This window comes from Tachysurus vachellii, chromosome 3 (genome assembly GCF_030014155.1).
Source record: "Tachysurus vachellii isolate PV-2020 chromosome 3, HZAU_Pvac_v1, whole genome shotgun sequence".
In the NCBI taxonomy this organism is placed as follows: Eukaryota; Metazoa; Chordata; class Actinopteri; order Siluriformes; family Bagridae; genus Tachysurus; species Tachysurus vachellii.
In genome coordinates, this window is record NC_083462.1 from 23,708,826 (window position 1) to 23,731,658 (window position 22,833).

The window sequence follows — 22,833 nt, forward strand, 5'->3', positions numbered from 1 at the left end:
TGCCCAGTGTGCTTCATATCAGGACCATTGGCTATGGGGTTTTAAAATGAATTAATTTTCCAATGACCCAGCTATTTCTCCTGCCTAACCATCATGCGTCATTTGGCATTAAGCAATGCACACACAGCTGATGTGAATCTTATTGAAAATATTCTCCATTCATTCATTGCTGTGTGGCTGGATGTGTTTTTTTTTCCATTTCCTTCTATCAATTACCTGGTCCTTGATATAAGGGACGCAAAATGACAAAACTAATTTGTGAGTCTGAATAAAATGGAAAATTGAATAACTTGGCTTGAGGACAGATTAGTGTGTTTGAAAGGGCAATCCGGAGAGAAAGGCTGAAAAGTGCTGTTCCTTGTACTTGTGCCTAGTTTTAGAAACCACATACATATTATTCATCATTCATCCTACATTTCATAAACTAGATTTATTAAACGGCAGAAATGCCGTGCTTTGTGAAACATCTTGATGATCCTTATAAGTTTTACAGATCTACTTTAGCATAGATCTGTGATTGTGACAGTACAAGAAGAGCTGCCTCAGAGTGAAGCATCTTATCATCTTAATCTTAAACTTTCCTCGACTGTCCCAGTTTCCTAAATGTCCTCTGCTTGGAATCTTATCTTCAAATCTGAAAGCTAAAACATCTATTCTCACGTTCTACATAAAAACATTAAAGATTCCCTTTAAGGGACAAACCAAAGATCCAGCCAGAATGCTAGATTTACAAACCAATATCACAGTCTTAATATTTGATGATATTAATATCCAGCCCAGGAACAACAAACACTGAGACAGCTGGCTGCTCAGCTCTTTCAGATTCTCTATTGTTAGTTAAACAGCTTTGTTTGAAAATATTTTTAAATGTTAGCCAGCTTTTGTTTGGGAATTTTCTCTGACATTAGACGGCGAGATCGGAATAACTTTTAGCTAGCTGGCCCAGTAAGATTGTTGTGGGGTGCTGATCATTTTCTACCAGTTTGTGATGTATTTTAATTGAATTTAAACAAATCTGAGACTTGTGAATTTTTTTAACTCCAAAAAAAACAAAAAAAAACTGAATCTGTGCCTGTTCTGAAGTGTCCATGTTCAGCACTGAATTACTTTGTCATGTCTCTTTCAACAGTGGTGATAAATACAGATATAAGAACAGACCTATATGAAAACTGACACTCAGAGCTTTAAGAATTTGTAGCTTTTCATAAATATTCCTGTTTCTGCCAAAACTATTAGGAGATACTATTACTATTACTACTCATAGAGAAGTAAAAGACAAACAAACAAAAAACAGATCTTTTCTTCACACAAATGTTTCCATCTCCAAAGTAAATAGTGATATCGAACCCATTTTTTAGAAGATGTACATGTTTATAAATATCTAAAATTTGAAGCCGTTATATTCAACCAATAAAATTCTGTGTAAGGTTATCCCAACTGAGGTGCAAACGTCTCTCACTGAAAGCCAAAGGTGTCCCGAGATATTTTATGTCAGACCGGCGGCCATAAAATAATTCATTTGTTTATACTGAGCGAAAATGGCCGATAAGCAGATTGAATTAACATTGATTTATTTGATGGAGTTAAAAAAGAATTACGCAAAAATGTGTCAAGATCAGGTCTCTAGCATTTAAGTGGGTAGAATCAAGTATATTTAAACTCTTTGACACCTCCCCTATTACTCGATGTACACAAAACCCCACCCTAGATCCTGCCCCATCCAGAGTTCTTGAGTTAACATTAGCAAGGTCTCTTATAATTACATCACTTTCAAGCTTATTTGAAGCTTTTGAAGCTACATGATAAACCATTCAGCTGCAGGAAAGTCAAGTTAATTCACAATAAAGACACAATATTTGTCTCATATTGACTTAGAATGATCAAGAGTACCTATCCTCTCCTTTGTTTCTTTATAGGTTTGTATCTACTTGATTCCACACCAAGTGTTTTAAACCATTCCAGGCTTTATATTAATTGCATAATTTAGCAGTAGCGATGTAGCTAATTCTGCCTCCTTGATTCCCTTCATCAGTAATAAACTACTCTGTCTTACAAAAGCACTGACAATGCTGACAATATTTATTCCAGGTTGGAAGGAAGTTATTACGGAAATGGTTTCTATTAAGATGGTGACCACTGAGGATCAGTTATGTGTCTTATGCTGGGGACAAACAGTCCACTCCAACACCAAGAACCCATACATACTAAATCACCTATGGGCTTTTACATTTGAAAGCTTCTTGTGGCAAGTTGCAGCTTTGTACCTGCATTATAGCACATTTTATGCAACATTTTAAGCAAATATACTATCATTTAAAATTGCTCTCAGGACAGACACAAACAACAGGATAACTACAGAGAAAACCCTCTGCACCAAGCATCAATTCCCATCACTCCATAGTGATTTTTGCCAATTAGTTTTCTTCTTAAGCTAACTGGTTATCAGGCAATACTCTATTTTATTAGCAAACCTTTGAAGCTTATGCTTCCCAGCTACAATCACATAGAGAAAATAGCATACTGCCGCAAATACATGGCAGCAAGCCGAAACAGCTCATCGTATAATTTAAGGGAACTGTACAACATTCTGGACAATGAAATATAAAAGAAGGACTTTAGTACAGATCTACAACACAATGAAAAGCCACTGAAAGCAGACACAGAAGTGATTGCAAAAGTTGCATTTAGTTAGCAGTTGAAAAGCTGCTGATTTCTAATAAAGTAGGATGACGTTAATAGTGTACATTTAAAAAACAAGAGAGTAAGAAATGAGACAGGACTTTAAAGCCTTGCAGCCTGACAGGGATTAAAGTCAGAAAAATTTTGAAACATAATTGGTTAGAGGAAAAAAAAAAAAAATCCCTGCACAGCAGATTTCAAATGTCACAACTACTGCTGTGCTGTGCTATAGACGTCATTGCAGGAAAGTGTGTTTCTGAATATGAGTAAAAAGGGAAGTGGCTTAAACCCAACCATTAAAAATATGCTGCTTGTTATACCACTAAATTACGCTTCCAAGTAAATAAATGCAGAGATTTTATATATAAAGACATCATTACAGCATGGCAGAATCTGTTAACGTGTAGGTGTTTCTAAAATACAAGTTTTTATAAAGTGTCTCATAATGCACTTTTTATGCAGATAGGCTTTAAATTTTATTATACTACTGGTTTGCATTACATCTGGTAAACATCACTGAACTACACATTAGATACTTTCAATCTGGTTATACATACAGTATATTGTCACAAACACACAGAAAATTAATTATCCTTCTGCACACACTTATTTAAGAAGATCAGTTTCCTGTTGTAATTCATCAAAGCTATGGATAAAAACTGTACAGACATTTCACATGACAGCATCACCAATGCTAGTATAATTTTACTGTATAAACTATAACTGCATAAACTGGATTATTCACTTGCTAAGACAACAAGAAATGTAAATGCATCCTAATATTTCCTATTATGACACAAACGTAACACCTTATGATACATACAACTATTAAAGTGATTAATCTCAAGCTTGAAATTGTTTTGTTCTATTGCCTGCTTAAATCAACTAATTTGGTTTAATACATTTATATTTCTTTGATAATAACGTCCTGGTGAGATGTTTTAGATACATTTACGTTGACGAAAACTGGACATTTTTGAGTTTACGTCTGTTTACTTACATACTTTGTAAGCTTACATTTGGATGGCTGACAGTGTTGGACTCAGGCAAGACCCAGAATACCTGAATTGAAATGTTGTAGTGCATCATTTGACAGCATGCTGGAGGAATAACATACCAGCTTACTGAGTATCCTTATTCTTCTCATTTCTCTGTAATAAAGTGTGAAAATTATTATAACAGCTTCTTTAAGATATTTGCATATCTCCTTAGCTTAGTTTACTTTTTATGCACGTAGTATTCCTGCGTACTTCAGTATTTGCACCTGATTTGCATTAATTAGAACTGCAGCTTGGACAAGTTGATTGCCCAAGTGTCCAAGAAATAAGGGCTTTTCACACTTGAAATTGTGAACCTGGAGTCATTGTAATACTTATAGATGGGGTTAACACTTAGTCCTGGCTATTCATATTCTGACGATTCACACTGTACAGTCCTAAACCTTGGGTTATTTGCATATTTGTGTTGTCAACATCCATGATTGAATAAGTACAGCATAGAGCCAGTTTAAATAACACCTTGTCTCATACTTTCACGTCAAAAAGTAAAAAAACGTCACAATGTACATCCTCCTTGGCTGTTTTAAGCAAGACAAGTTTAGCGGTGTAACACAATGAGGGTCAGGGGTTTTCACACTGGAGTTTGTTGTTAAGCAGCTTACCATAACATTTTAACACCACATTGTTCCATACTTAACATTTTTGGCAGTGCAATGTGGAGTTAACACAGCAACGGCAGGGTTTCATTGTTTCAGGTAAATTATCATCGCTAATCCTGCTTCTAAATTACAAGTGTCAAAAAGTTGTATACAATGTCAGTACAAAACATCATCAGTTCCTAAAATGTATTTAGCATGTATACCGTATGCTGGTAAATGGGACGATGAGAAGGTTCTCACGTTCTCTGACCTGAAAGCATGTGCTATGTATGTGGGCAAACTTATTAAGATATAAAGATATGAGCGCTGTTACAGTACTACTGAAATCACGTCACTGTCTGTGTGAAGTTTATGTGGGTTTCGTCCAGGTTCTTTTCGTTCCTCCCTTCTTCCAAAAAAATAGCAGTAGTTGGCTTAGCTATGTGTGTGTGTGTATGGTGCCGTGCAATGGACTGGCATCCCAGAGTGTATTCTCACCTAATGTCCACCTAAATAGGACCTGATCCACTGCGACATTCATCAGGATAAAGTGTTTACTGATAGTCAGTGAATGAACAGTGGGTGGAGATGATGACTGTTGTGCTGCTTCTCATCATTATTTCACAGACCTATATGATTTCTTGCTGCTGACTGAGAAAGGTACAGTAAATGTTTCTTTAAACCATTTAAACAATGTATGTATTATTTTGAGAGACCTAAAAGAAAAAGCATTTTCTTGATAAAGTTTTGATTTTCTTCTAAAGGCTGGCTAAATCAATTAGACATCTAAATGCTCCTCAAATACACATTTAAAGGTTCAGTTACACACCAATGAAGATCATATGCACAATGAAATTATAGCTCATGAATATACTGTATTCAAGTGTGCACTAAAGAGACAGAAACGTGCTCTTACCAGTGACCAGGAAGGTGCAGCGGCCAGCTCCAGCCTCATTGATGATGTCACAGGTATACTCTCCGTAGCCGTCACGGGTGAGGCTACGCACTGAATACTCAGTTTCATCGCTTGTGTCAAAGTGGCCTGCGTGCAGAAGGCGTGAGCCCAGACGCCACTCGTACCGCAACACTCGTGAAGGGTGAGCACGCAGAACACGGCAGGTCATCGGTACAGGCCGGCTCAGACCCTGACGAACCTCCAAAGACACAGGCTCTACAGCCGGAGGATCTGCGTACAGCCACAGGAAGAGGACTCAGGATGTGACAGCATATGAATAGTGCATCATCACTCCATTTGCACAACACTGAGAGAAATTAGCTGAAGTCTCTGATTTCAGTATCTTTCTTTATAGCGTTTGAATGATCAATGTCTTCTAAACCCATTTAATCAAAAAATTCATAAGTCATCAAACGAGGAAATAACTGAAATGTCATCTGTTTGACCTGTCTGGAAGAATAAAATGACATATGTCATGATTTGTGATGCTTGTCTGCTTAGCAGCACCAGAATAATGCAGGCCATGAAAGAACTCAAAGAGCTTTAGCTAATTAACTTGCCTTTCATGTGCCAATCTGACTTGGACAGAAGTCACAGTGGGAAAAATAATGCAGCTAAAACATTGAAGGGAAGAAGCAACAAATAAGCCGAGCCTTAAATTGTCTGAAATTAATTGCTTCACATCAACATAAGGCGAGACAGAGAGAGTCACTTAAACACTGCTGGAGGACAGTGTAATGCTGATGAGCACAGGACCAAATGCATCTGGAGGGCCATATTTATTTTGCCCCCTATAGTTCAGTTTGGTATATTAATCAATACTCTTTGTGGGGGACGACAATTTGTGAAAGACTGAACAGAGTAAGTGTGTTGTCTTTAATGAAAGCCTCACTGATATCATAATAAACTGGAAAATGCTGGGTGAGTCAAAAATGGTATAAATAATAGATACACATCATAAAGTGCATATTAAAAAAGACCCATATATTTCAAGTAAACTTCTCAATCTACAGATTGAAGTGCTCTAATCATCACATCGAACTGAGAATAGCACTGAAAAATAGCTAAATTAGTTTTAATACCACTGCATAGACATCACACTGAAACCGTAGAAAAGCTGTGACTAAATAAGGACAAATTTTTAACAAGAGTACATGCGAGCCATCTGTTCTTCTGATTATGATGATGCGAAAATATTGACCCTGAGAGAAAAAATGCTTCAAACAACAACATTTCAGAGATGCTGAGAGGCAGAAGTGGAGTTTTGTCACCAGTTTGTGACAAAAAAAAACAGTGTTACTGTGCTTACTATTAGAGAACATTGCGGGATTCATGAATAATAACAATAAGGAAGAATAATAATAGGGAAATGATTTAACAGAAAAGCACACAAGGGTCTTCAACAGTAAGTGTGAAATCTGTAATTATTTGCATGGCTAAAATCTGATTAAAAATGAAAATAGTGTATTTTATAATTTCAATACTGTTTGCAACCTAATAATTACTAATAATAAGGGCAAACAGTTCCAAAAACATTAGATAAAATCAAAAACAGACAGAAAGTCTATAAAACCAGAGAAGACAGTCAGCATACAGTAGCAAACCATTCCAAAACATAAATCCAAAAAATATTTTTTTTTTATTATTGGAGAATTCGGTGTGGGCCGGTTTGAGAAGTGAGGCACGACATGTATGTGAGCTGTGGTAATTGGGGGTAACTGTAGCTAGCAGGAGACCAGGGACCAAGTTTTCTACAAGGGAGCTTGTGTTGAAGATTTTTTGTAGACAGCTGTACCATTTGGCCAGGTCGATACTGTGGATGGGGCCTCTTTCTTATGATTTGAGTGAAATGTAGGTAGGTATGATGTTACAATGGCCAAATGTTTCTGGACACCTGACAATCACACATATACATGGTTCTTCCACAAACTCTTGCAACAAAGCTGGAAACATACAATTGTATAGAATGTCTTTATATGATGTAGCTTTACGTTTCCCTTCAATGGAACTGGGAAGCTCAAACCTGTTCCATCATAATGGAAAAGCCTTCCGAGATGGCAGAGAACGCACTCTGTTTATTTTCTTTATTCTACAAAAGCACAGTGTTTTGTTGTTATTATGTGTGTATACAAATAAAAGTAGATCCTTTACAGATTCGATTGATGTATTGCTCTTGTCTGTACGATCGAAACTGAAAGAGTAATTTAAGTTCTTTTCGGCCTTAACAGGAGATTATGCCACAAAACGCATATATCATTGACTCCAGAGGGTTAAAGAGTGGAGCTTTTTTTTAGATAAGCACTAAGGGGGAATAATCTTCAACAAAATCACATGTTATGATGGTCAGATTCTGACAAACATTTGGCCATATAGTGTACAGTATATACAGTTTATAATGGTGTAAAAAAAATCTATTCATACACACTGCTCAAACTACACTAATAATAAGCGCTTGGTGCAAACCACTTATTTAATTCAATCAGTTTGTGATCATTTCGGTAACACAAGGCACCTTATTTTATTGTGCATAAGTTATTTTTTCACATGATGAACGACACAAATTCATTTTACAATTTGTCGGTTTTACCACAAGTCAGTTCATAATCTTAAATACAACCTTAAATACAACTTAAATGCATAACCTGTAACTCTAATTTAATATTACACCTCAATAAAATATAAACAATTCAGTCCAAGGCTAGCTCCTGACTTTGTTTACAGCACACACATATGCTGACCTTTTCAGCCATTCGACATGGTTGATCATTTCAATATTGCTCTATAAAAATAAAGTCATTAAAATTTACTACACTGGAGCTAATATATTATTTCATACACGTCCAAGGCCATAATGCAAGTCTTGGGAAAGGCACTGAATCTATTCTGCTTTTTTTAATAGATGCTTGGGAGAAAAAATAATTAAAAACAATAATCTTTTAATTCCACTCATTATTTGTTAACAATATGTGATTGGGTCTTTTGATGCGAGTAATTTAGGGTTGTTCACACCTTCAAGCCAAGTCATGCAGTAGATTTTTGACAAAAACAACTAAATAAAAGATATGCTCTTGGCTCAATAAACAGAGAAAAAATTGTAAGAATTTGAATAAGTAATGATTAATGGAACAAGGTGGGGATAATGAATGGGTTGTTCATTGGTTGGTTATCATTTTTTTTAATTGAATCCATCAGCCTTAATCTTTTTGGGCTTCATTATATTTGGCTAATTGGCTAATTCTCTGCAAATCCATAATTGCCCTCATGTAAATCTGCACAGCACTGTGTCTGAGTCTGTGTGTCTGGATTACATGCAAGTAAGCGGCGTGTCAGAACGTGGCCTGTATGGCTGTTGGTGGGTCTGCAATACAAAATACCACAGGTTAAGTTTACTCAAATAGTCGTAGGACACAAATTTCCTTGATTTGTTTAAGCCGTTCATGCTTCATTTTCTGCCAAGTACAAAATGCACAAACAAATTTGCCAAGAGTGGTTTACTTAAAATATTATAGGACTTTCTCTCTCCTGTTTCACAGCATAGGCTTATCTGATTCACAGCATGTTCCAAAGAAGAGAACAGAATGAAGCACTGCAAACAACTGAACTGCTTCGCACTGATGAGCCTCAAATTGGATCCTGGCAGACAAAAAAAAAATACTTCAGCACTCAGGCTTCTTTTAGGAAAAATATTCTCAGCTGGACTGTGTCTATGTTTTATAAAAGTGACTTTTCTTTCCTCAACAAAATGCACTACACCTTGCTGTCTGGGCAGAAAGGATTTTTTTTTCTTTCACATCAAAGCCGTTGACTCGCCGAAGCCATTTCTACATGCCTGTAATGTTTTTTACTTCAGAAAGCTGCGTTTTGGCCCTTGATCGAGTTACTAAAGGCGGCTTTGTGACGTGGCGAGCGTCTGCTTCCCCCGCTGAGCTCACACTACACAGCCAGGGAAAGCAGACTCAGTGGACTGGCACTGAGAGATTCACGGACTGGGGAAGTTTGCCAGCTGAGAAAGTCTCCACTTATTTAGTGGGAAGCTCTGGGTGATGAGCAGAAACAAGGGAGCTGCTCACACGTCTCTGGCGGTGACTCAATCCCATTGCCTGCTAAACAAAACCTGAAAAATTGAAACCTCAGAAGGTTGGCGCAGGTAACCACATACTGTATCCTTTCACATAAGGTTTTCTGTTGTACCTGAAATTGCTGTCTGTCCCTCTTGCACTTTAGATAAATGCTCGCTGAAAAAAAAAGGTGATGGCCACAGCCACAGTAAAATTGTAGGCTTTTGTGCAAACAAAGATAAATCCTGCCAACTCATTTTCCTCTTTTAATGTGATATGGATATAGAGATTGTTTACACTCGCAGGGAGTGACCCGTACTTGCCAGATATTCCTGCAGCTTGTTTAATGTTGCTGTAAGTCTCTTGGCAGCCTCAATGATATTTTGGAGGAACATCCTGTTTTTGGCTCATTTCTCCGCTTGTTGATGACAGTCCTCACAGTTTTCCATTGTACTTAGTAATCTTTCAGAAATGCTTCAGTCCTTAGGTTTGTACCTCTCTCCTAACTGATACCTTTCTACAGTTAGGTCCTGTACATGACTGTTACTGTTTATGGACCACAACTTCAGTAGTCAGATGCAACCAAGAATATCAATCTGAAACAGCTTAACCTTATTTGGGCTTAATCAAAATGGCTTAATCGATGACAGGTCCATCATAGGGGCTTTTTATACCTGGTCACTTCATGCATTTTCTGTAATCGGATAGCTATCCGATCGTAAAAAGACCAGGTCTAAATGCCCTCCGAAACATTTTCGAGACAGATATAAATCCGATCGTTCAAACCACTTCAGGAGGTGGTCTGGGACGCATTTCAGATGAAACTAGACAGGTGTAAATGAATGTGGTTGTTCAAGCCACATACGTCAGCGCTATACAGTACTCCTCCCAAACGGAAGTACGTCACTCGCAAGTGACTCACGAGTTGGGCATCGTGCCAGAAACAGAAATGCGGTAAAATATATTTGCATTTTGGGTGGGAGTAGAAAGATCGGATTGATATCCGATTCGCCAAGACGCATTTATGTGGTCTAATGTAAATGGAACAGTTTTAACAAATCAGATACAGTAGCTATCGGATCAGAGAAAACACATGAAGTGACCAGGTGTAAAAAGGCCCATAATTGCTTCTGAAATTGAGGTTAAATGTGATCGGTTCATTTTGAGCAGTCACGTTCAGTTATTAAAGGTGTGTGCAACCAGGTTTCTGTACCTTTCCTAAAATGTTTCAATTTAATATGCACTTTACTTTACTTTGTCGGTTGCTATATCACATTAAAAGTGGAAAAAGAGCTGAAGTGAAGCAGGTTGGTTTCACCAAAAACCTGTAATGGTAACAGACTTTTTATACCCATTGTATAAAATAATGCCTGGCTATATCAAAAGGAGACAAATCTACATATAAAACAGTTTTTTCACAATAACACAAATGCTTTTATGTCATTTTAATCCAGAAATCTCACTGTGTTCTCACCTGGATGAAACTGTAACTGGATGAAAAATGGGGCCCTTATTTCAAAGGTGTTAATTAAGCCACTCTTTTATAGAGCAACTGGGTCTTGTGAAATCTTTCCTCTTTTATTTTATTGCCCTCTTTAGTTCCCAGGCACTCATTTGGTGTGTGCTTTAGGGCAATCGGTTATTGAATTTGCACAGATACAGGTAAAAAAAGGTCTTTTGTCTTTTCCTTTAGTCAATCAAACTTGCTCAAATACAAGAATGTGAAGCCGTTGAGAGACTGAAGTGACTGCAAGAAGAAAGGTGTTATGTTATGTGTTAAGTTTTTGATTGAATTAGTGAGATTCAACATTCAGACTAGCGTCGACTTGCTACAAGAGTTATAGTGTAAAAATCCGTAAAAATAAAAATGGCAGAATGAAATGCACACATGACTCAAGTTCTACTACAACTTAAATCAGGACAGGATGGGAATAATGACACCATATAAACATAAATTAGAAGAAAAAAATACATATAAAAATGATGTTTAAAGCAAAAATGAAATTAGATTATCAAAGCTCGTCCACATACCTATCTATACAGATACAAATCAGGAAAGGGAGGATAAACAGTAAGCATATTGACCACACACAGAAAGATATACATCAGGTATAACTAATATTACGTGTAATTCTACATAGCTAACCTGTGTGTCTCAAACCTACTCCTCTTACTTGTTACACTAGAGGTCAGATACCGTGTTTTAGAATATATACACTACTATAGAATATATATACTACTCTTATAGAAATTATACTACAAGCAAAGTCAGATCAGGGATTTATCCAATCAGGTTCTTTTGTTTCTGTGAGACTGCAGTGCGATACAAAGGAGTCAGCTGAAGGAGACATTAAAAAATCATTTAAAAGTCATTTGAAACTTGCATCCGTAGACAGTAGGGCTTCGTGTGCATCATGTTAATGACATGAAAATAAAGAAATTTCTAATTTAATCAGCCATTTAGGAAATTCCCAAAACATGTGGTATTTTTAGGATTTAACCAATAAAAAGTATGCTGTATGAGTATTTTCTTGACAACTGAATTCCGTCAACAGTATATAATCAGATTAAATTGAGAGAAAATGCATTGGAGTCACTCTTGAGTGCCAATCAAAATGTCATTAATTTTGCTTAGAGCGCAGTCATTAGTGGCTTAGTAAATATGCGAGGATAATTCGACAGAAATGGAATGGGGTGAAGGATAAAGGGAAAAACCTACCTACCAACCTGAATCATACTGGAAGAGAGAAAGACACTCCATACTGTACACTCTTTCTTAAACAATCACTTAAGTTGGTGCTTAAGGTGTTGGACTTATGATTCAAAGGTTGTGAGTTTGAATTCCCAGGCCAACAAGCTGACATTCCTGGGCCCCTGAGCAAGACCCTTAACCCTCAATTGCTCAGGTGTATAAATATAAAAGTAATTCTGGATAAGGGTGTCTGTCAAATCTCGTAAATCTAGAGTTTTGAAGGTTCGAAGGGGGGCACAGTGGCTTAGTGGTTAGCACGTTTGCCTCACACCTCCAGGGTTGGGGGTTCGATTCCCGCCTCTGCCTTGTGTGTGTGGAGTTTGCATGTTCTCCCCGTGCCTCGGGGGTTTCCTCCGGGTACTCCGGTTTCCTCCCCCGGTCCAAAGACATGCATGGTAGGTTGATTGGCATCTCTGGAAAAATTGTCCGTAGTGCGTGATTGCGTGAGTGAATGAGTGTGTGTCTGCCCTGTGATGGGTTGGCACTCCGTCCAGGGTGTATCCTGTCTTGATGCCCAATGACACCTGAGATAGGTACAGGCTTTTCATTGTTCTTTATATAGATAAAAATATCTCTGATATAATATGCAATTATCTGAAAGTCAAAGTATATGACAAAATCATGATGACAGAAAGACCTTAGAGACATAATACATTTAGGTTGAGTTACAAAAAGCACACTCTTCAACTTGGAGACATAAGAGACTTATTCGCTGATAATTTATAAATCCTTATCTCACCCATCACATTCCCTTAAACTCCTTTATAGCCCATCAAGTCCATATTGCTTTGTATTTTTTCTTTATATTCTTTTCAGGTGACCTCTACATTAATGAATGTACAATAAGCACTGCTTAGAATAAATTAGCTGGCTGTTAATTAGGCGTTAAGCCATGTTTTAAAATGACATCTTAAAATAGGGAAGTGAGGAAATGAATAAGGTCATCGAGGGGCTGCATATGCAAAGCGCACAGAAGACCACCACTTTCTCCTTTCCAAGCATGTGCCTTTGCTGTAGTGTAGTTTTAGTGCGGCTGTTTGGTGCCCTTAGTGGAAATGTAACTCATGGATGAATGTGTAAGACATTCATTCTTTGACTTTAGACAGGAGAATTCAAGTGGAGCTCTCAGTGCCTAGCAGGGCAGCTCTTGAGCTCTTCTCTCTACAAATGCACTCATTTTTTTTTAAATTGTACTTATACCGTGAAGCATCCTACTCCTCTCTGTAGCTATAAAACATGGACGACGAAGAGACGAAGCCTTGGAAGAAGAATGTTATACAAGTCACGTGTGTGTTTCCCTTTAATAGTATAATAAAAATAACTAAAAATAGATTAGATAACCATAGTAATAGTTCCTGAACACTCCTGTGGAAGCCTGTTTCCGTTATGCAGATCAAAATTGACGTCGTGTCTCAGAATTGTGAGTTCGTTTCTCGTAATAATTACATTTTATCTCATAATTCTTGACTTTTTTCTTTCTTTTTTTTTTTTTTACATTTTTGGAACTAACATTTCACGAGTCCATTTTTTTCTCACGACTGTGTATCATATAACACAACTTTATTTTACTTGCAATTATGAGTTTGTATCTCACAATTCTTTTCTCTCTCACTCACTCACTCACTTAATCATTCATCTTCTACCGCTTATCCGAACTACCTCGGGTCAAGGGGAGCCTGTGCCTATCTCAGGCGTCATCGGGCATCAAGGCAGGATACACCCTGGACGGAGTGCCAACCCATCGCAAGGCACACACACACACACTCATTCACACACACATTCACTCACACAATCACACACTACGGACAATTTTCCAGAGATGCCAATCAACCTACCATGCATGTCTTTGTACCGGGGGAGGAAACCGGAGTATCTGGAGGAAACCCCCGAGGCACGGGGAGAACATGCAAACTCCACACACACAAGGCGGAGGCGGGAATCGAACCCCCAACCCTGGAGGTGTGAGGCGAACGTGCTAACCACTAAGCCACCGTGCCCCCAATTCTTTTCTTGATTTATTAATTTATTTTATTTTATTGATTGACTTTTTTCTCACAGTTTAGATTTCCACTACATACTAACAACGTAACTAACTTCAAATAACAAGTGCATGCTAACATCTGCTTTTCCTTGTCTTTACTAGCTGATGCATTTTGTTCTTATATCTTCTTCTTCTACTTTCGGCTTTTTCCGTTAGGGGCGCCACGGCAAATCTCGTCACGTGTTGTTCTTAGCGTATTTATATAGAACAAATGTTTATTGCTGCAGTGCTTTAACCAAAATTCCAGTGGCATATGCGAGGAAAAGAATTTCAGTGTGCTGTATTGTATTGTAGGCTGCCACAATTACACTTAATATGTTTTTCTGCTTGGTAGAAACAGGTTTCCATAATTCTCTTTTGCTCGTCTCTTTGTTGAGTTCTAATTCAAAGTCATCATCTTGAGGCACCTTGACTGTGACCCCACATGGGTAGCCAATTAAAACTCCCTGTTACATTACATTCATATTCTTTCTCATTTTTCTCTTGTTGAGAAAGGTGGAAACAGTAGAAAAAAGGGGATTCCAAGACACTGTGAATAAACACCATGTATAATCACTCATTTCAACCTAATAAGCCTCATTTTGTTATTGGTAATTCTGCACTGGGTGATGAGAGAACCTTTGGGTGATGGTGATTCAAATATCGAGTTTTTACCATTTTTGTCACATTTCACCATTATTAGAAAATAACATTGTTGATGTTCTGGATGCACAGTATCTCATGATTTTTCAAGTTCAAAATAAAAATGGAGATTGATGACGGATTTGTCTAATGCCCAAACTGTTTGCGACCAGGACATCTTGGGAAAGCACTTGATGAGTCTTGCCCTAACAGCAGCATGATGTCTACACCCTGTTGGCACAGTAGGAAATGAAGTGAGCAGCAGACGTGGCTGCTTCGTCTAGGTAGTAGACAGAAAACTCTGCCAGTGCTGGTAGTGACAATGCATCAGCATAATGAAGTGCAGTGAGGAGAGAGATCTGGATGTACTTCAGGCAGATGCATGCCGTTTTCCAAGCTTGAGGTCTGCCATGACAGAAAGTGCTAGTAGCCTGCCATTAAATTATTGTGAATATCACGGACAAAACATACTTTGCATATCTATATGAATACAAATGCAAAAATTTGCTAACACAAATTCTGACCTTCCACCTTTTTTTGACATTTTCTTTGCACCAGAACATGAATTTAACATTGGCAGTGTATACACTGTGGGATGGTGTTAACCGTACGGTTGTTGTGCAATTTTTTTTTATGTTTTATTTGTTTCATTATTCATTTTTTTTCTTCAGAAGGAGGAGGGGGGTTAAGATGTTAATTGTTGTTGACAACCAGATATTCCAGAAAGTCCTCTGTCTTGAGGTGAAAAAAAAAATCTACATTTTTCACATTTTCACAAAAATTCACATTTTTTTTGGTACTTGGTGCTCCTGTTTATTATACCATTTGCCTCGCTGAGGCATTTCCATATGTGCTACTGGCACTTTCATTTTGCTCTGTTTTGGCAACAATATCAGTTATAAGGATAGGAATCTTGTTTTATGAGATTGTTTAATTGTTTAATTAAAAGAAGCCTAGTTTGAGATCTATAAACTCTTGTACAGAGGACATAATTTACATAGGATGCGGTTCCCTTCTGAGTCTGGTTCCTGTCAAGGTTTCTTCCTCATATCATCTCAGGTAGTTTTTCCTTGCCACCGTCACCTCCGGCTTGCTCATTAGGGATAGATGTTAGAGCAATTTTATTTTAAACTTTAAACTTTTTTTTTATTCTGTTTCATTTCTTATGTAAAGCTGCTTTGGCACAATGTGAATTAATTGTTATTAGTGCTATAGAAATAAATGTAATTGAATCAACCAAATACCTCAATGATCACCAAGGCTTGGCCAATCCAGACAAGCAGACTTACATCTGCCTTTATTAATTATCAAAACTCATTACCAAATTGTCATGAAATTGTTGCTAACATCACTGACCAGATGTATAGCAGGAGGTAAAGCAGAGGCAGGTCACTTTGTACTCAACCACTCAGCAAGTATTGTGTGTAGAGATCTGCCGACGTAATTACAGTATAAAACTGTTCAGCTATTTGAACAGCTACTGTTCAAATAAACAGTTTTCCCCATGATGATTTAAAGTGAGTGTAACAGCATTTGCTATTAAAAGTGCACTAATGTTGTCATGCACATAGTCTACACAGCTTGCTCCTTATAATGTAGCATGTTTTAAATGAGGTGCATCAGCAGGCGGTATTAGTTATCTTTGATGGAGTAGGGATGCAGTAGAGAATGGGTTTTGCTCCAGACAATGCATCTGTGCAGCTATAAGTAAAGTCATTTTTTGATGTCATTGCATCAGAATCTCTGTTCTCTGTTGTCAATGGCTGTTATACAATATACTGGGAAACTGCTGTTAGATTCACTCAGCTGCTGTCCTCTGTGGACTATATTTCTGACCTAGCTTGCACCATTGTTCTGGTGTGCCACTAATAAAGAATGAAAATACCGGGACATACTTCTCGATCACTATTGCTTCATGCTGGATGTTCATTAGCTTAACAACATTCATTAGCATTATTATGAGTATCATCTGAGATCTGATGCTGGTATCTGGGGATCTTTTATGAATATGTTGTGTGAGCCGTGTTTTGGGCCAATAGCAGTATCAATATCAAAATCAATGCTTCACTAATTATGAGACTTCAATGTAATTCAATTCAACTTCCCTGTATAGCGGTTTTAAAAATCGACATTTTCTCAAAACAGCTTTACAGAAGCACAAAAACAGAATAAAAATTGTAAAGTTTAAAATTAAGTTACTATTTTATTTCGAAAATTTGTGCCTAATAAGCAAGCCAGTGGCGATGGTGGCAAGGACAAACACCATGAGATAATATGAGGAAGAAACCATATAGAAACCAGGAGAGGAACCAGACTCATAATGAAACCTCATCCTCATTTTGGTGACACTGGACAGTAAATAATGTAACTGCAAATAATATACTTTTTACAACGGTTTATAGTCTAGTTGAATTGTGCAACCAAGAAACCTGCAGAACTAATATGTCAGGGCAATTTCTAAGTTCATAACAGACTTAACACTAATTACTTCCTGCCAAAGTCTTCATATGTTCACTGATGAAGACCTGAACACATACATTATGCAAATCATCCACTGTTTAAGACCCTGTGAATGAGTTTGTTATTATACATGTGAATATACTAGAACAAGCTCATTAATATAAACCTATGATTTAAATTACATCCAGCACTTCTGTCAGAGACAGGACACTTACAGAACATTAATCAACACCTTCAAGCCAATTAGACTCCACAATTCAACAGTGCTGTTTTGTCATAATTAATTTCCTTCAAATGAAATACAATGAAGTCAGGGCACTTACACTGCACTATGAGCTCCACCAAGGCTTCCCGAGGTTTGACGTTGAAGCCGTTATATTGGCTGGTCTGACAGCGGTAGGAGCCACTCATCTCACGAGACACGTTGATGATGCGCAGCACACCATCGTAGCTTTCCATCTGCATGCTTCCGTCTGGCATCGGCACCTCTTTATCAGCCCGTGACCACAGGATGATGGGCTTGGGCTTTCCTGAAACAAGGCATTCCAGCTCCACTGTCTCACCTTCCCGCACCACCAGTGGGGACTTGCCCCTTGGCACGGTCAAATTGGGAGGAACTAAGGAAGAGAACCAGACAGGATGGACTGATACAGGGCTTGAGAAAGCAGACAGGGTGTACATAATAGTCTTTAGCTGATGTGTGGCTGTTTTTTTGTGCAAGACTCAGCAATGCACTAGTGTAAAATTTACGTTCAAAAATGTGTACGATTTAACGCCTTGAGCAGATGAATGCAAAATGACATAAACCACAACAATCTGAACAATATAATAATAACAAAAATATCTGTCATTGATTAACATAAGTTAACATCATTAACATGAAGTGGCATTTGGACAAAGTAAAACTGATCATTTCACAAAAGCAGAAACTCCTATGTAAGATTTAATAAGCATTTAAATAATGTTTCATTTACCATTTAATGATTCAGGAACAAACATGCTGTTTAAAGCTGTATTGGTGTGTTGGATCATGAAGCAAAAGCAAAAGACTAAAGCTAATCTCAGGCTACTTCCAGAGACAAACAGGTGACAGAAGATTAAAAAGAAATTAAAATGTATGTCTGCTGAATTGGTTAAGTGATATTGCTAATAAAAAAATACAACATATAGGTGAGGAAAAATACAAGGGTCAGAAAAAAAATGTTAATAATGAGAAATAAGCAATTTCATAACAGATGTCTACAAAACAATACTGAAAAGAACTGAATTTACACAAACAAACCAGTTTCCATATCCCTGATATTTAATACTGTGTCTTGTTACCTGGATGACCAGCGAGTGTTTTATGTTTTATGATAGTTCTTCATAAGTTCCTTGTTTGCCCTGAGCAGTTAGCCAGCCAGCTGTTCTTCAGAAACATTGCCCAACTCCTGCACATTGTTGTTCAGCATATTTATCCCCTTTACAACAGTCCGCAACTATTATATAAGTTGCAAACATTCACTGATGCTCAGGAAGGAAACATGATACATTAAGATGTAGGGGGTGTAAACTTTTGAAAAGGATAATCAGTGTAAATTATTATTAATGTCTTCTGGGAAACATGTAAATATCTTGTAGCTTCTGAGGGGCAGAAATAAATGAAAAAAATAAGATATTTAAACAAAATAATAATTATTGAAACTAAAACTAAAAATGATTATCTTTAGATTTAGAACAATTACTAAATAAAAACAAAAGATAATTTTTGATCTGTTTATTTCTTACTTTGCAGATTTTTCAAGTGGTATGTAAATGGGGTAAATGGGTAACTTTACTGATAAAGAGCTGTCACATTTTAAGATCTTTTCTTCAGTTCCTTTTGTATTGTTCTCAAATAGCTCTCACTCAAATCTGAAGGACTGGACACTCTCTACTTCTCCATTATCCTGCAAGTCTTGCAAAACAAGAAGAGAATATCTGTGAAATGATCGAAAATTAGCATGAGGCATTGTTACATATGCTGTATTTTTGTGAATATAATTATTCTTTGTTCCTTTACATACTAGATTTAAAAAGTGGAGGAGAACAACATAGAACTGTTTAATGATGGCTATTCCAATTTATTAGCAATGTCCTGAAAACAAGCTGCAATGTACAGCTGTTACACTAATGGAGAACGGCCTGACCTAAGCTCAGCACTAGGCCATTAAGCACTGGCCACCTTTTCTACCAAAAGGCTGTAAATGCATCAACACCGGCTAGCAATTAGGGCTGTTTGGGCTAGCGGCTGCTCTCTCTGGCCCACAGTAATGAAATCCTGCTCCATAACAGCTATTACGAGAAGCCCGAAGGAACCATCATCACTGTAGAGAAGGCTGCTGAAATAGTACCTGAGAGAAAATACAGTAACATATAACTGCATTTCTTCTTTTAGCCAGCATAAACCCTACACCACTGGTGCTCTTCATGCCCTCTTATTACAACCAAATGAGTTTCCAGTTTCTTATCACTTGTTTAGCTTTGCTCTGTTTATCCGTTATGCCCTGGATAAAGTTGTATTCCGATGATTCATTCGTGATCTGTCCTTGGCTAAGGCTACAAAGCAGAGCTCAGAGACAAGAATTTCTTACAAAGTCACACAGTCATACAACAGAACTGCTTATCTTTCTTGGATGTGACTGGAAACTAACCACATTTCTAAAACGTGAAGTTCTTCCAACCGGAAGCAGTTTGCAAGATACAAATTGTTTAAAAGCATAAAACATCACTCAGCTTTCAGCTTCTCTGACAAGCAGAGCCAAGCGGTTTGGATTCAGACCAGCCAAGGAACGCTGTGACAAAGACAATTAAATAAATAAACCTGACATAGGCCTTTGAAATAAGTGGAATGACATCATTTGCTCATTGCCATAGCAACACCGCCTGGCAGTATCTGTCTCTCTACATGCGTGTACTGTACGTGTGTAGGTCTTTGCACTATAAGCTGTACATTGTGTCTTTGTACGTTTTTATGATAATGAGTCTTTCCACTAAAATGCAAGCTTGGATGTATGTGAGCCTGTTTTTAAATGACAATGCAGAGCGACAAACCTTTCTTACAAACATTGTTTAGAAAGAGCTGCAACCCTTGACAGGCTACCAGTGGGGTGGAAAGTGGAAGAATTTGAATTGTGTCAGTAAATAAAAGCTGCCGGCTGAGACATTCGTTCTCAGTGTAACCGTTTGGGTTAATATATGCACACCTCCTGCTTCCCATTTTAATCTTGGATGAGGGTAAACTCAGGGACGCACTGTAAAGGGCATCAGGTTTCTATCTGAAAAATATACCTTATTAAAAATCTTTACCTGCACAAAGCTGCAATAAGCAAATACTGAAGAGAGAGAGAGAGAGAGAGAGAGAGAGAGAGAGAGAGAGAGAGAGAGAGCAATAAAAAAAATGCAGACAGCCTAGAGGAAAATGTATAAAGCAGAAGAAAAATTGATAAACCGTATATTCCTATTGATCTTCTTCTAATATCATGCCTTCAGAATTTCATGAACTCAGCAAAGCCTTAAACAGCTTTATCACTCACCAACCTGTTTGCGTTGGAACAGATTGTACTTTTCTTTCCTTTTTTTTTTTAATTCTATCTGGGTTGCCTGCTAGCCAGAGACTCTGAATAAATAGGATGCTATGGGACACAAGAATAGAACACAACTGATGGTTCAATTATAAGATATAGCATGAATTTGAGGTCTAAAATGCTAGTAACACAACAACTTCCTCTTTTAAGAAGTGTTTCGGGGAAACAGAAACTCTGTGTCGAAAGAAGTTAGCCTCAATTTATAAGACTTAAAAAAAATCATTTAGACTTTGTTTATAATTTCCTTGCTAATTTATCTCTTAGTTAGAGCTTCCAAACATGTGCTCAGGATTCAAAGCAATCAGTAAGAAGCACAGGAATACGCAGCATTACAGCAACAGTGAAAAGAAGTTGTGAGTGAAATCTACAAAGCAGAAAGCCAGCTTAGAGGAATTGATAAAACAGCATACTAAAACGAGAATGACTTTTCCAAGAAGCAATGCTAGAACACACAGACATCTTCATAACCATGTCCTAGCTGAACTGCACAGAACAGAGCGAGTACAGCAGCAGCTCCCTTCCCTAGCTAATTGGACTGCTTGATCAGGACCAGGCTTCACCCTACAGCACTTTATTCCAAGAAAACCTAGTGATGCAGTTCCCTGAACTTACTGCCTAACATTGAGAAAGAGGGTGTAATGGGTAAAAATCAGAGTTCTGTCATGTTGCTGAATAGCACAATAGCCAGCTATGTTCCAGACAGTCATTTAAAAAGGGTACAGCAATTTCTCTTCAGTACTTTGGCGTTCCTTTCTTCCTGTACTTCCTTTAAAGGGCTAAAGTTTCCATTAAAAATAAGATTATGGTTTGTAGTGGACTTTCCCCCTAATACTGATATAAAAAAAGACCAGTGTGGACAGATTCGTGTTTTTTTTGTGTGTCAGGAGAGAAAATGGTGGATAAACTGAGATAAGAACGTTGTTTAAATTATTAGGTTTAAAAAAAGCAAACAGATTGTTTAACTACTGACTTGGATTTTGTTATTAAATTATTAACTTTATTGAACTTAGGTGTTATTGAAGACATATTTAAAAGCTAAAAATCTACCATGTAGTAATGTTGAGCTGGCTTTTGATGCAGACTAGCATTAGTTACTGAAGACTTCACCTCAGACACTGGAGTCATGTTAATGCACTAGAAATAAAGACACGTTTACTGTAGTACAGTATACTGTTAAGAACCTGCAGGATTTCATGATTTTGCTGTTGCAAAAATGAACGCAATATCAAACTCCCAATATATGGAAAAACTTTCAATTTTCTAAAACGACACCAGGTTTCCAGAGATTTGGACAAATTCTCATATGATATCATCGCAATATGAATTGAGCCAAAGCCCTTTTCGATTCATGTGTGCTGAACATGACTACAGACTGCAGAAAATAATTACAAAATAATCGTAGGTTCAGTTTCTCATTCACTGGTAGGAGTTTAAAAGAATAATCCAGTGCTTATAATTTTGTCAATTCAAGTTTTCAAATTTCCAAAAAACACTGAGGACTAAATGTATAACTCATCACATTTCCTGCATGGGTTATCTGTTAATGTGCTGCTGCTGCTGCTGCTGCTGGTGTGTGTCAGACCAGTAAGACATAACAGTTTCTCAGTTAGCAGGTTTCTGCTACAAGTATTCTATTTGGTAAAACTAAAAATAATTAGATAGAATGTTATTCATGAAAGTAAATAAATAAATACATTAATTCATACAAATAATAAATAAATAACTCCGTCCAGGGTGTATCCTGCCTTGATGCCCGATGACGCCTGAGATAGGCACAGGCTCCCCGTGACCCGAGGTAGTTCGGATAAGCGGTAGAAGATGAATGAATGAATGAATGAATGAATAAATAAATAAACAAACAAACAAATAAATAAATAATGTGAATTCATAAGCTTTTGTTACAACACACACTCACCGGCCACTTTATTAGGTACACCTGTCCAACTGCACGTTAACGCAAATTTCTAATCAGCCAATCACATGGCAGCAACTTAATGCATTTAGGCATGTAGAGTGTACGAGTGTC

The 22,833-nt window shown here is 37.4% G+C and overlaps 1 protein-coding gene across 1 annotated transcript in view; it reads right to left on the bottom strand.

Moving 5' to 3' along the window:
• The window catches only part of mdga2a (MAM domain containing glycosylphosphatidylinositol anchor 2a), a 190,406-nt gene that overhangs the window by 38,222 nt on the left and 129,351 nt on the right, over positions 1-22,833 (bottom strand). Inside the window, exons 8-9 of the mRNA XM_060866341.1 lie at positions 17,526-17,819; positions 5,232-5,501 (exon numbers count right to left, since the gene is read on the bottom strand). Coding sequence (XP_060722324.1) covers positions 5,232-5,501; positions 17,526-17,819 — 564 coding nt within the window. The remainder of the gene's footprint in view (positions 1-5,231; positions 5,502-17,525; positions 17,820-22,833) is intronic.